Source organism: Amphiura filiformis, chromosome 3, assembly GCF_039555335.1.
Source record: "Amphiura filiformis chromosome 3, Afil_fr2py, whole genome shotgun sequence".
NCBI lineage: Eukaryota > Metazoa > Echinodermata > Ophiuroidea > Amphilepidida > Amphiuridae > Amphiura > Amphiura filiformis.
Genome location: NC_092630.1, coordinates 60,872,074 through 60,885,870, shown reverse-complemented (window position 1 = coordinate 60,885,870; position 13,797 = coordinate 60,872,074). Strand labels below are relative to the sequence as shown.

The 13,797-nt window shown below is 37.4% G+C and overlaps 1 protein-coding gene across 1 annotated transcript; it reads left to right on the top strand.

Annotated features, from left to right (window-relative positions):
* Positions 1 to 1,322: 1,322 nt before the first annotated feature.
* On the top strand, positions 1,323 to 13,539 carry LOC140148872 (ATP synthase subunit gamma, mitochondrial-like). Its single transcript, XM_072170965.1, has 8 exons — positions 1,323 to 1,412; positions 7,214 to 7,251; positions 7,885 to 8,016; positions 8,356 to 8,563; positions 9,252 to 9,395; positions 10,047 to 10,111; positions 10,694 to 10,849; positions 11,778 to 13,539. Exons 2-8 carry the CDS (start codon positions 7,233 to 7,235, stop codon positions 11,876 to 11,878), a joined length of 825 nt encoding a protein of 274 aa, XP_072027066.1. The 5' UTR covers positions 1,323 to 1,412; positions 7,214 to 7,232; the 3' UTR covers positions 11,879 to 13,539.
* The last annotated feature ends 258 nt before the right edge of the window (positions 13,540 to 13,797 follow it).

Here is a 13,797-nt window from a genome sequence, read left to right as displayed (position 1 = left end):
ATAATTATGACTCCCTGGTAAAATGTCCAAACGGCGTGCCAAAAAATTGAATTGAAAAAAATAAAATTGAGGCTTATTTCCATTGGGGTCCTTAAAGGGCAGGTCTATTGCAAAAACAACATCATATCATTGGAAAGCTATGAGGACAATGAAAATTACTCATTTTTTGAGAAAATAAGACGTTTAAAATTGATATTCCGCAAAAACCAACTTAAGCGGCGAGTTCCTTCGAACGAGACAGATTTGGCCTAGAAAAAAGGAGACGTCATGAAATGAGATGTACCCGCTTTGAGAAAAGGGGCTATAAACGCTCTCAATGGACAGAACATATAGGCCTACTGTTGTTCACAGAAAAAAAAAACCCTCCAAATTAAGTATTACAAATTTAATAGTTTTTAAACATATGGATAAAATCAGCCGCTGCTTTTTTTTTTTTATATATTAGTAAATTGTGATATTTAATACAATTCATATGTAGGCCTATATCAATATCATGAGAAATATTAGGCCTAAAAAATAAATACATAATTTGATCTTAGAATTTCATCTGAGACTATAGCATATAAACCGTGCTAAGTCCACAAACTCATGTATCTGATTTCCCTGTATATTGCACTGCTATAGTTATTATTTCAGTTGGATGAAATATTACAAAGCAAACGCATATTAACAATACTGTGTGGCTTTGTCCCGAAATGAGAACAATAGTCTGCATATGCAGCATTGTTATGGTATAAATGATAGTACAACTCATTGTTGTTAATGTCAAACTTGTCAAAGTCATTGTGATTGTATGATGAGAGCATGATATAGTGTCCGCTTCATTTACCTACGTCATCAGCCAAACGGGGGAAGAACACGTACGAGGCTGAACTTTCAGGAGAAATACGCATGAAAAATTGCAACAAGTGTGACTTGTAATGTAATAATTATTCTCTTCGAATAGAGATAAACTTGTTTTTGCAATTGACCTGACCATTAAAGAAAAAAGAAATGGGGAAACAAGCAGATCAGGCTTGATATTGTGTAATCAATATTGGATCTGCCTGGCCTTGTGCCATATGTTATAAATAAATTTAAAAAAATAAAAAAATAACCAAAAAAATAAATAAATAACTCGAACTCCCAAACCCAAATTATTGCACATAAAAAATAAATAAATAACACCCAAATCCCATATTGCACATAAATTACGACCAAAGGGGAAAAGATCAAACCCCACCAATGTCTGTTTAAATGAAAGAACTCTGCTCAGTTCTGAGCAAGTACAGCAAATTTGTATTCATCCATTTTTATGTTTCTTAAATTTCGTTTACCGACTGGAAACGGAGACTAAGAAAGTTTAGCGCATGCGCGATGCCTCACCTCTGCTGGTCTGCAGCGTGAAAAAGTTGTATTGGAGGTCAGATACGGTAAGAAAATGATTGAATTTAATGCCAGTTTGTTGGGATTTTGACAATAATAATACACATTGGCATTCTTAACGATATAAAGTTTGGGGATTTCAATATTTTGGTTTGTTAGTGCAATTTAAAACAAGTAAACACAAGCCTTACATTTGGCCCTATCCCCGTAACTTGCGTAGCCGTAAGTGCAAAATTCGTCACCTTGAATCGTCTCTTCACATGACCCATACCGCGGAAACATGGCATGTTGCATCAGGGAATCGACGCGAAGTCAGGTACCGCGTGAACAAACTCAAAAATAGCGCAAACAGCGTGAGCATACACAAAAGAAACTTCGCGCGGCGTCGGCTGAATTCGAGTACGCTCAGCCTAGGCTAGCTTAGATTAGTAGACTAGGGCACATAGTTCGCAACACAAACTTAAATAACGGGCAAAACAGACACATCATTTATCGGTATGACATTTTCGTATTACGTATTGGTGCTGCCCTATCTAAGTTTGCACTGAACATGCTGAAGTGCCATCTCAGTTTTGGTGCGCCGATGTGGATCATGTGTTAATGAATTTTTATTTATTCTGGATAAAGGAGTATTAATTACAATTACAAGCATAAGAGTTTAGACAAGAAGTACAAGAAGCTGTGTAATTAATATTATGACAAACATGCAACTATTTAAGCTACAGGAGCCTTGTATTTTTTAGTGCAACGTTGCACTAGCTTTTTGTATACACTTCATCCCATACCGTTGTGCAGAGCTATATGTGGGAAATACTACCAATACAAGATACAACAGAACAGGCGTTTCCATCAGTGAAAAATAAACAAGAAATGGAATCCAATGTTAACATATATCTGCACAAGTGACTGATAGCCTATCTTTAGTATTGATGCTTTCAGGCTTTAAATGATAGCAAGAAATGGAAATCGCCCCAAAGGAAAGATTTTAATCGTGAAATTGATCGCCACATCTTATGGATTCACATTATCCTCCGGCGGAACTGTCAATTACAACGTCTACTAGTGGACTGGTGTTTAAATCCACTCTCATCAAACTAATCAAAACTGTAAACTACAATTTTATCGGAAAAATCAAAAGAAGAAATACTAAATATTGCTTAGTTTTAATGATGCTTACCGATCGAGTCGCCTTGATAGTGTATTTCCGATCATTTTGCAACGTGGTTGAAAAATATTTCCAAGACGCGAGTATCGCCATTAAGCATGGCCCGGTAACCTGAATAAAATTTCACGCAATCGATCGTCCAATCCTAGTTCACCTGAGTGATCACGTGGTTTGCCGAATGAAGCCGAATGAACGGTATCGGTGTCGGAACAAGGATTGTTACTTGTAAACAAATCGTTTCGCCGGCACGTTTCAAGAAATTACATTTACGATCTTTTGATAATTAGTTAGGGATCGTTTTATTTAAACCTCTGGCATGAGAAATTGAGAATGTGGGTTAAAGATAAGCCACTCTGTGTTCTCATTTTGCAACTAAAACAGGCTTCTCATAAAGCTTAAATTTGTGGGCCATTATGCTGACCATCCATGGATTTGAAACATGGCGGACATACCAAGCACCCTCACTACGTTCGGGTCTGTGAGGGTGCTCGACCAGGCATAGTGCAGAGCTACTATGGTATGGGTTCCTCGTACTAGAGGGCACAGGCATGGAAAATTCCAATCTGTGTATTAATAATCTAAGACATGACCATTCACTCGGTCGGACATCCGGGAACATTGTCCCCTTCGTCCCCTTTGCACAAGCGCGCGCATAGCAACCAGCTCGAGAAAGGGGAACTACACATGCGCTGCACATGCGAACACTAGTTTTACAAGGCTATTTCCCCTTTGTGACGTCAGCCCGACCAAGTCTGTACATGTCGAATTTTCTGTTTTGTAATTCTGGTTCACAATGTGTATAATCTAACTAGCACCATCTTAAACTTTGATTTAATCAAACTCAAAGTCTAATCAGATTAGTTCATTCCCTAAACAATGCTAAACTGAATGTATTTTGTAGTGTAGGTATGTCATGTGTGGCTGTGCATATCCCCCGATTTATTTACTCGCAGCGTCACAGCGACTTCGTCATGCTACAGACTACAGTGAATGTGAGACTAAAGTCTAAACTATTAACTAGTCGAGCCTAACTTGTAATGCCAGTCTGTCAGTGAAAAAAATAACATGTAGGGCCTATACATATCGTCCGGACTTTTTCAAAAATCAGTGGTGGAGGTCCTTATTTGTTATTATGAATAAAAAAATTATGTTATTTTTTTACCATTCATTTCTGTGACAATTTCAAAGTGTTTGTCAACACATCATAAAATCGGGGTGGCCCCTAATATTTTTGTTATTTCCCCAAAGCCGTACCCCTAGCTTGAAGAAAGTGTTTGCAATGTGTCTATAATAAATGAAATTAAAACCAACATGTCTTTTCATCACAACAATTTTAGAAACAAAGTACATGTAAGGAAGCAAATAACAAAAATATTTGAAAATCTCCAAAATTAATCAAATTAAGTATTTCTTGGCCAAACTGGAACACTATGAACGCTAGTGGCTCCGTGATAAACACACGCGAATATAGCGTGGTACAGAAAAAAGTAGATGCGCCTTACACTGCGTACACACTTAGTACACTACATAGACACAACGCGCATGTTCCACTTCCAGTTTGGCCAAGAAATACTTAATAGTATAGAAAAATTATATAATTTGTGTACATCGTGGAACATACTCTTTGCGTGGCTGTGCGTAGTAAGCTGTTGTACGCAGATAACCTCGCAAATATGGACGCGTAGAGTAGCGTTGTGCGCTTGTGTATTAGCATGATTAGTCGCGGAGTAACAAGCGTAGTTGAATGTTCCACGATGTACACGAATTACATAATTCTTCTATAGTGTTGACTATGAATGTTGTGTAATTTGACATTGACATTGTATTTATGACCGTGAGGTCCGTGATGTTGCAAATTCTGCAACATTTTAGCTTTTTCTTTCATTTTCAGCCCATTTTGAGCATATTTCAGTGCTTTTCCTCTTTTTTCAATAGAGGTCACTCACACCCCTGAGCTTACAACACGTACGGCGCACAGATCATTCATAAATTCCACTCAGCAACAGCAGATCACTTCAGCAGCCAATCAGAGACACAGTGCGTCCAATGCAGTTAATACACGATGTATGCTAAAAATAAGCGCTCGTCAAAGGTTTACTGCAATTGATTAAAGGCCATGGAATTAACTAAAGTACCGGTAGTAGATTTGCGTCCAGAACTTTTTGAAATCACATGCATGCGGCTTTTTTTTCATTAATTCATTTCTATTCTACTATAATCAAATTAAGTATTTCTTGGCCAAACTGGGACATGCATGTTGCGTCCATGTAATGTACTAAGCGTGTACGTAGTGTAAGGCGCATGTATATACTTTCTTCTGTACCGCGCTATTTTCGTGTGTGTTTATCGCGGAGCCACTAGCATTCAGTGTTCCAGTTTGGCCAAGAAATACTTAATTTGATTATAGGGCGCACAAACGAACTACCCCCATTCATGCCATTGAATCATTAAATTTTTTAGGCAAAGGCTGTTTTTACGATTATGCAGCGAACCATGATTGTTGAAGCTATTTCACATGTTCAAAAAACTCCAGAGAAAGAATGCAGCCATATACTGAGCTTTGAAATATATTTTGTTGATTTTGAATGATTAATGCCATAAGTCGTATAAAATTGTAAGGTCAAATTCCAAAAACCAAAACAAAACATTGCGTCCCAGATATTTCCTGACTTTATGCAATTTCATTATTCAGTGTCTTCATTATTTGTTTTGAGATCTTCTCCAAACATAAAATGACCATTCCATCTTTTTACAAAAATGTGTTATGTAAAACAAATTAAGCTAAACACAGCATTATGAGATTTATGTTTTATATTTCTCTGCCCAACCACACCCGTAGCCTAGCGGTAAAGAACTGGCTTCATAAACAACAAAGTAACAGATCGCTGGTTCGACTCCCAGTGAAGCAGCAGATTTTCTTACCATTTTCATGCATGATTGCATTCCGAAATGAGTCACTTGTGGGTAAATCATGTATAGGTACCCTACTTTAGAGAGATCTATGGGCCACTGCTAGAACACAGTATTATGCTGAGGCTGTGATGTCCACTTGTTCAGCATGTCCACTTCTGAATATTGTCCCATTTCACTGAGTTAGTCAATGGTGCCAACTGGTTATGTTCAGTGTGGTCACGTCACACAAGTTTCCGGTGTGACGTGTCCAGAACATCAATACAATCTTGGAAGACACCGATAAATTCCAGGATGGCCTGCCAATTTTAAGCTTCCTATATATCTATTGCACATATAAACATACGAAGTCACAAACTTACAAACTTCAATATGCACTTCAAATAAACCAGGCCAGCTGTTAATCATTACCGATCCTTCAGAACGTTTTACTCTTGCGGCTGTTTGATGTAAAATGCAACTTCGATATCTCCATTTTCCCTATCGAAACGTCATGTATTGTTTACCATTTTGGCCAGAAATGTGCAAGGTATTGTGTTTATGGACACTTTTTACATACAGGTACGTTTGATCGTGATAGGGTATAGATTCGATAGCTGTACAAATTGTACAAAATATCAATTTAATACAGACCTAAAATTATGTACACAAATATTTTGGTCCACACATTGTGGTTGTTCGAGATGAACCAACTGGTGCTTCAGATTCGCATGATCAGAATGGCGAATTTTGAAGCTTGCACAGGGTTACCAATTTGTAACTACGGATTTTCCAGAGCAAAAAACATCAAACAAATTTGAATTTTTGCACTCAAAACTACAACATATTTTTGGGACAACTGAAATGTTTTGTGGACAGGCAGAATTTATGCTTTTTAGTTGTATTTTGGACAAAAGTAAGTACAGACAGGGTATCAAATATTGCTTACAGGTGTATGTGATGCAGAAAAGCCTAGGGTTCAACCCTTAACAGGGTACTACACCCCTGCCCAATTTTGTGCCTATTTTTGCATTTTTCTCAAAAATTATAGCGCATTGGTCACAAGTAAGATAAGTATATTATAGGGGCAAGGACTACAACTACTGCATTGGAAATTTTATTTCAGCACAGACAACAGTTGTGGTATTACAGTCAAAAATGAGGGAAAACCCAATATTTGATCAATAAATCAATAACTACCTTGCCTTGAGTTCAGTGCAGTAGTTGTAGTCCTTGCCCCTATAATATACATATCTTACTTGTCATCAATGCGCTATAATTTTTGAGAAATTGCAAAAATAGGCACAAAATTGGCCAGAGGTGTAGTACACCTAAAGCCAAGAATTTACCGCGATGCGGAAAAACAGCGAAAATCACGGAATTCGGAGATAAAGCGGAAAACGCATTTCTGAGAAAAAAATATAAAAAAATAAGCAAAAATGACCTGGAAAAAGGAAAAAAATACAATTGAAAAGAAATAAATAAAATACTAAATGAAATGGCTCTTCAAAATTCATCAAAATAAAGTAAAATCCGTCATAGATTTACCGTACAACGCCCCATTGCAGCCATGATACCCAATTACCCATCCCAACTTTGCAAATCGCAATGATCGTCACAAGATTCTTGTGAAATTTTATTATGTCAGAAATGTGCTAAAATTACAAAGCGGAGAAAAGCGGAATTTAGCATTTGTAACGCAGAAAATTCTTGGCTTTAAGTACACCCTTAACCACATATATCTTAATTAAGATTTTATCTGATTGATTAATGTTTTTCTCCTTTTCCTTACAGATCGTGAGATTGTTTAATCATGGCAACCCTGAAGCTAAGTAAGTGTTCTTTGAATCAAATACAATGTACATATATGCAGATGGTGTACAACTGTACATGATTCAATTAGACATTGAACAAAATAACGTCTGTTGTGTACTCTTAAATGGTAAATTCATATAAATGGTAAATTCATATTGGATTGCTTCTGCGGAAACATATACATTTCATACTTTGTCTTTGCTAGAGTGGCAAGTTTTCTGTTTTCTAATAAGATCAAATTCTGTTTTTCTAAAAAATCACTTCGATTCGCAAAATCATGGGCCTGAACAATTACAAGAATACAAACATACAATAAAGCACACTTGTTTGTTCTACTAGTATATGTTGCAAGTTTTTTGGCTTTGAGACATTGAGTAGGCAAATATGTAAACTTAACTTAGCTTTATTCATGGTGACTGGAATGATATTATTGTAAATATTAAGAAAGACAGAGATTTGGCAAATAATGTGGTTCCAAATAACTTTGTCTCAAGCCCGGGTCTCAAGTTGGCATAGTTTTGTTAGCTAAGTAACAGTGACTTATGAAATTGCACAGACAGTATGACGTCTTATATGTGTATAAATATAACTTTCTGGAGATAGAACTCTTGTTTAAACTCCAAACTTGTTTTCACCATTGTCATTTACAGTTCAGACGCGGCTGAAGTCCGTCAAGAACATCCAGAAGATCACCAAGTCCATGAAAATGATAGCAGCTGCTAGGTATGCCAAGGCTGAGAAAGATCTGAGACCAGCTAGGTCATACGGTGCAGGTGCAACAGGTAAGTTTGCATGACATTGAGAGACCCAATCAAACATTTTTAGGCTGAAATGCTATTACCAGTTTAAAAAAAAGGGTGTGGTATACAATGGTCCTCCATGCTGGTTGTAGTGGTGTAAAGACAGATTAATTTTTATTACCACCAGGTGTTCTACAGAATGAAGCCCTCTTGTGTTCCTTCTGCCAGTGACATATAGTTTGTAGGGCTATTTTGTGAAATGGAGTGGGTTGGGGGCAATTTGCCATTATGTATTTTTAGCCCTGCATGATATAATAACTTACCACATTTTATATTTCCAATCGCTAATTATATAACAAGTTGTACTATCTACCTCTGCAGCGTTGTACGACAGAGCAGAGATAGAATCGGACTTAAGCAAACCAAATCATTTAATCATCGCTGTGTCTAGTGATCGTGGTCTATGCGGAGGTATTCACTCTACCGTCACCAAAGCCATCAAAGCCAGCTTGAATGAGGAGAAGGCGAAGGAAAGGAACAATAAAGTGGTCGTCATAGGGGATAAAGTTAGGGACAGTTGGCTAGGTAAGTCTGGCTTTTTGAAATTGAAAACAAAACCAGTTGATTGGATATATTTACTGTTGTATTTGAGGCTGTTAAATGCCAATGCATCGAAAGGTATGCATGCAGAATCGCGGCTCATTCCTGGTTTGAGAGTTCTTTGTTCAGGCCATGAGTAAATCATGAGTGATTATAAACACGAGACAGGTGAGCGTTTTTATGGTTTGTGCGATGATGCAAAGCAATTACGTGACCACTAATATGTGTTTAAGTGTTTTATCATAAGGACCTATTGACTGCTCACATTAGCATGTATGTTTTACAACCGTGATTTCCTCAGTCACACACTACTAAACAGAGGGATTTTGGCTAGGTGATGCCTCAAAGCAATGTCAAGACGTCTAAATGAGCAAAATTATATCCTGTGAAATAAAGTGATGTGATTGAGACTGGCAGATAAAGAGCAGCATTTACCAGATTGTCCTTGAAGAGTATTCGCATAACATAAAGTGACAACGATTCTGGTTATCTCCAATTGCATGGGAACCAGTAGAAATTTAAGATTCTTAATATTTCTTTAAAAGCGAATTGACTAGAACCTTTTTATTTTGAACCAAGGGCCTTAATCCTCAAACTATATAAATATCTGTTTTTGGTTTCAATTTCTAAATCTGTGTGTTAAACAACACTTCCGTGTTTTATATTACCCTGTGCAGAACACATCCTAAGAATATATTGTTCCACATTAAGGAAGTTGGCCGAAAACCACCCAATTTTACGGAAGCATCACTTATATCTTCAGCCATCATGAACGAGGGTTTTGAATTTGATACGGCAGAGATTTTCTACAACAAATTCAAGTGAGTATATTTGTCCGATTGAAAGGATTGTCTATCGTCCACTGTTGGTCCGCAACAGCTTTGTTTGGAAATAAAGAAAACCAGAAATGTGCAATAATAGTCAGCTATTCCAGTTGAAATACATAATCCCCAGACATGACCTTTCTCGTCCACACAGGGAGTGTGGATTTCAAATAGGGTTACCTGAATGGGTGACTCCATTTGAAAACAACACCTCCTGTGTGGGAGATTAAGGCCATGTCTACCATAGGGAGTGTGTGTAGAATACCCCATTAAGACAGGGAGTGGGGAGAAGAAGACATTGTATTTTTCAACAGCTTGTAATAAACTGCTGCAATTTGTAAATAACAACAAAAAAGAGTAATTTTGATGAGCTTTTAAAAAAAATGTTCCTTCTCAGGACTAGTGGTTGAAACTTAGTCAAGAAGTCTGAAAATAAAAAAGTTTGGAAATAATTCTCATACTGGAACTTAACTTTGTGCAAATTCACTATATTGCATCTGGGAACCCCCAGCTTTTATCAGGCGAATGGGAAGGAGGTTTATGTAACGAGACTTGCCTGACTTACAGTTGATGTAACTGTGGGCTGCATTGGTTTGTGTATGATATTTGTTAATGTTTGTTGATGATAATTGATATATTATCTTGTAGGTCAGTGGTATCATACCAGTTAACCAGTCAACCTGTTCTCCCATTTGACGCCCTATCTGGCTCAGGTAAGTAACACCAACAAAAATAAATGTCCTAATTCTTCAGAGTTCCGGTTTACCCGATGGTGATCACATTAAGTGCATAGAAGAGGCAAAGTCTCTATTCCTCTCTTCACCCCCTATGACCAATGGGTCAACCATCTTATTGTCATCACTTGTGTGTTGATGCTAGTATACGCTCACATAACTCTGAACAATTGGGAAATTTAGTTTATTGTGCCTTTCACTGTATCGATCGGCTTTGAATGGCAAACATGTTCATCACTTCCATATTTGTGCAGATATGCCCATGTGAGTCACATCACACAAAATTTAATGCTGTGACTCACTGCAAAAAGTACTGATGCTGCTGCTTTGTTGATACAATAAACACTATGGACGTGGAGATCATGAATGTGTTTGTTTCGACATTCGCTTGGTGGAGGAGCAATATTTGCTTGTTGGGAGGAGGTATGGCATTTGAAAAAGGTTGGAAACAGAACTTCACATTGATCGCTTTGTTTTGCTCTGTGCACATTAATTAACAATGATTTTTTGCACCAGATTATCAACATTACTGTATTGTTCTCTTATCGTTATATTATGTAGATAAAATAACAGTGTACGACGATGTGGATGCAGATATTTTACGCAACTACACAGAGTTCCAGCTGGCTAGTATCCTTTACTATTGTATAATGGAGAGCGCATGTAGTGAACAGAGTGCCAGAATGACAGCTATGGATGCAGCATCAAAGAATGCAGGTATGTAGATATGAGCCATGACCCACACTCGCCCCACCCTTTATGTTTTAAGACCGAAATCTCATGTGGTAGTGAAAAGCTAGATTAAGCAGGTTTTTCTAGAAATTTGTTTAGCATAATTAAATATAAAGGTAGTAGAGTATGGGGCAGTGGTTTTGAGCGCCCTCAGTTGGTGCGCAAGCTTCCCTGAATCTCTGGCTTCAATATGGCGGATTACTAAAAGTTGAGATAGTAACCAGATATCTGGCAACCCACCTTAGTGTTGTGAAAGGGCAACACTCCTGGATATAGTGATCTTATTCTGATGGGTACCAAAACTGTAGCACTATGCAATCAAGTTTTTCTAGAATCAACTTTTAGCAAATTGATTCTTGTAAATTCTAGTGAATTTGTCAGTCGACGTATACCATATTTCGTCTTGGCGAGTCGGTGACGTAAACATGATGTTTCGCACATGCATCTATGCAGTACCTTTAAACATGTGCGTATGTACATCAGCACTTAGAGCAAACATGCAAGATTTGAAGCTGCACACAATGAAATGGGCACTGTGTCACCAAGGTGGAAAATAGTATAAACATTTTGATTTCTTTATCCCCTACTTTGGTACGTCCATTCAGAAATTACACTATTCCAGTTGAAATCCATACACCCCCTGTGGAAACATGATGTTAATCTCCCACACAGGGGATGTAGATTTCAAATGAGTTACCCATTCATGAAACCCTATTTGACATTCACACTCCCTGTGTGGGAGATTAAGGTCATGTTTTCCATAGGGGGTATATTTTGTATGGATTGCAACTGGAATAGTCCATTAAATTAACAAAGGTTGATCTCATTTTAGACATGAAAGGACACCAGTACAGAGTTGTTTTCTTTCTTTGTTAACACATACATTTTTTTTATTTCTGTGTCCGTATTGCAGGTGAAATGATTGACAAGCTGACACTTCAATTCAACCGTACCAGACAGGCCGTCATCACCAGGGAATTGATTGAAATTATTTCCGGTGCTGCCGCTTTGTAATGATAGTGTTCTACAGTGTGTATAAAAAATACTAGGATTTCCCTATCCCATATATGTGTGGGTTGTGTGCATGTATCCCATCAATAATATAGATGATGAAAAAATGTATTGATTTGATTTTCTCAGCAGTGCCGTGCAATGACCAAACAAAAACTTTGTTTTGCAAACAAAAACAATTAAGAGGATGGGAACTTAGGGACAAAATCGAAACTCGACTGGCGGTCAGCTGCCGGTTCTGGGCAGTTTCGCCTGGTTGCTATTGTTCTAAACAATGGAAACCGTGCGGAACTGGACAGAACTGGCGGTTTTGACTCGCGGTTTTGACCGCTGGTCAAGTTTTGATTTCATCCCTTACGTCATGAAAGATAAGTTACATCGCACCCACTGAAGCAATTTGTGGCTGCTGTGCATGGCTAGAGTTTGGTTGTGATTTAGGAAATTAATTTTAACTCTTGATATTCCCTGATACATTACAAGAATGGCAAGATGCTTGTCAAATTCTTTTGCAGAAGCAAAATGAAAATGATTCACTCCCAGTCAGGGTTTCTGTTAGGTCCAACATTTGTTGGGTCCAGTTGAACCCTTGATCCCAAAGAAATTGTTTTGGATTTTTGGACTTAAATTTTAGTTTCAAATTATGGGGTCCAGCACTCCAGGACCCCACAATCTCAATTTTACTGTGCAAAAACACCCCAAAACTTGGTCTAATGGAAACCCTGCTCCCAATGCAGAACCAAATTTTACCTATGTTTACCATATTTCCCAACCGAACTGTTTCAAAACGGTTTGCGGATGGCCAGTTCTGTTCTCGTAATGTTCTGTTCATTTGCTCTGTTTGATTTGCAATTGACCAATGAAGTATTTGAAGTTCACAACCCATTTCAAGAGAGATTATATAAATATTTAGGCAAAATGAATCTTGGTATAATTATGAAGTAAGTTGGTAAGTTGACCACTCTACGTTCAGGGACCATAGTGTGAACGAGATATAGTATTATGTTCGGGAGTAATACACAATATTTGGAAAGTTTTCAATGCTGCGTAGCCATGAATCGAACTAAATGCGAGCATAAGCTCAGTATGTGCAAGATCTGCCATGGCTCAATGATCATGGTACGATTGTAAGTGCCCATAATATTGTTCTTGAAATCTTCAAATCCCATTGTAACTTTTGTGCTGGGTTTAGATTTAGGATAGTATTGGACATTTGACTGCCCTTCCCATGTAAAAATGCAATATACACTTCACTTTGGAGCCTCCCAAATACTGTAACAAATAAGAAATGTTTCTTATAAAAGTTTCTTACAACAAGGCCAGGGTGTTTTGGTGTTACGTAGGATTACTGAAAAGGATTTTGTATTAATCTCAAATTAATTAATGTTTCAAATTGGTTAAAGCTATTCTTGCAAGAATGGTATAGATTCAGTTGCAGCTGCAGATTTGTATCCGAAACGTAAATGTTTTGTGGTATGCAAAATACAGAATGAATATCTGTACAATTCAGCCAGCAAGTATCTGTACCATTCTGCAGGAACTGTAGCTATTCTGAACATCAATTTTAACTTTGAACTTTCACCTTTGTCCTCTGAATGTGAGATGACTTCATGAATTGAAATAAATAGAATGACAACCAGCTTATGTTGGTTGTCTATTATTGAAAATATGTGTCTTTGTAGTGATTTGTGTAAAGAATAGTCAAATGTGGACTGTTTTGGTGTAGTGTTTGTAATAGAAGGCTGATAGAAAACGAGATACCATTATTTTTACATGGAACAACTTGGTGTTCTGCTTCATTGTTCCATGTAAAGTAATGATATCTCCTGTGTTCTCTCGGGCTGGGTCTCATACAATACTTAAATTCTAAATACACATTTAGCCCATATCATTAGTAACTTTGTTTGTTCCATAACAAAAGCTGA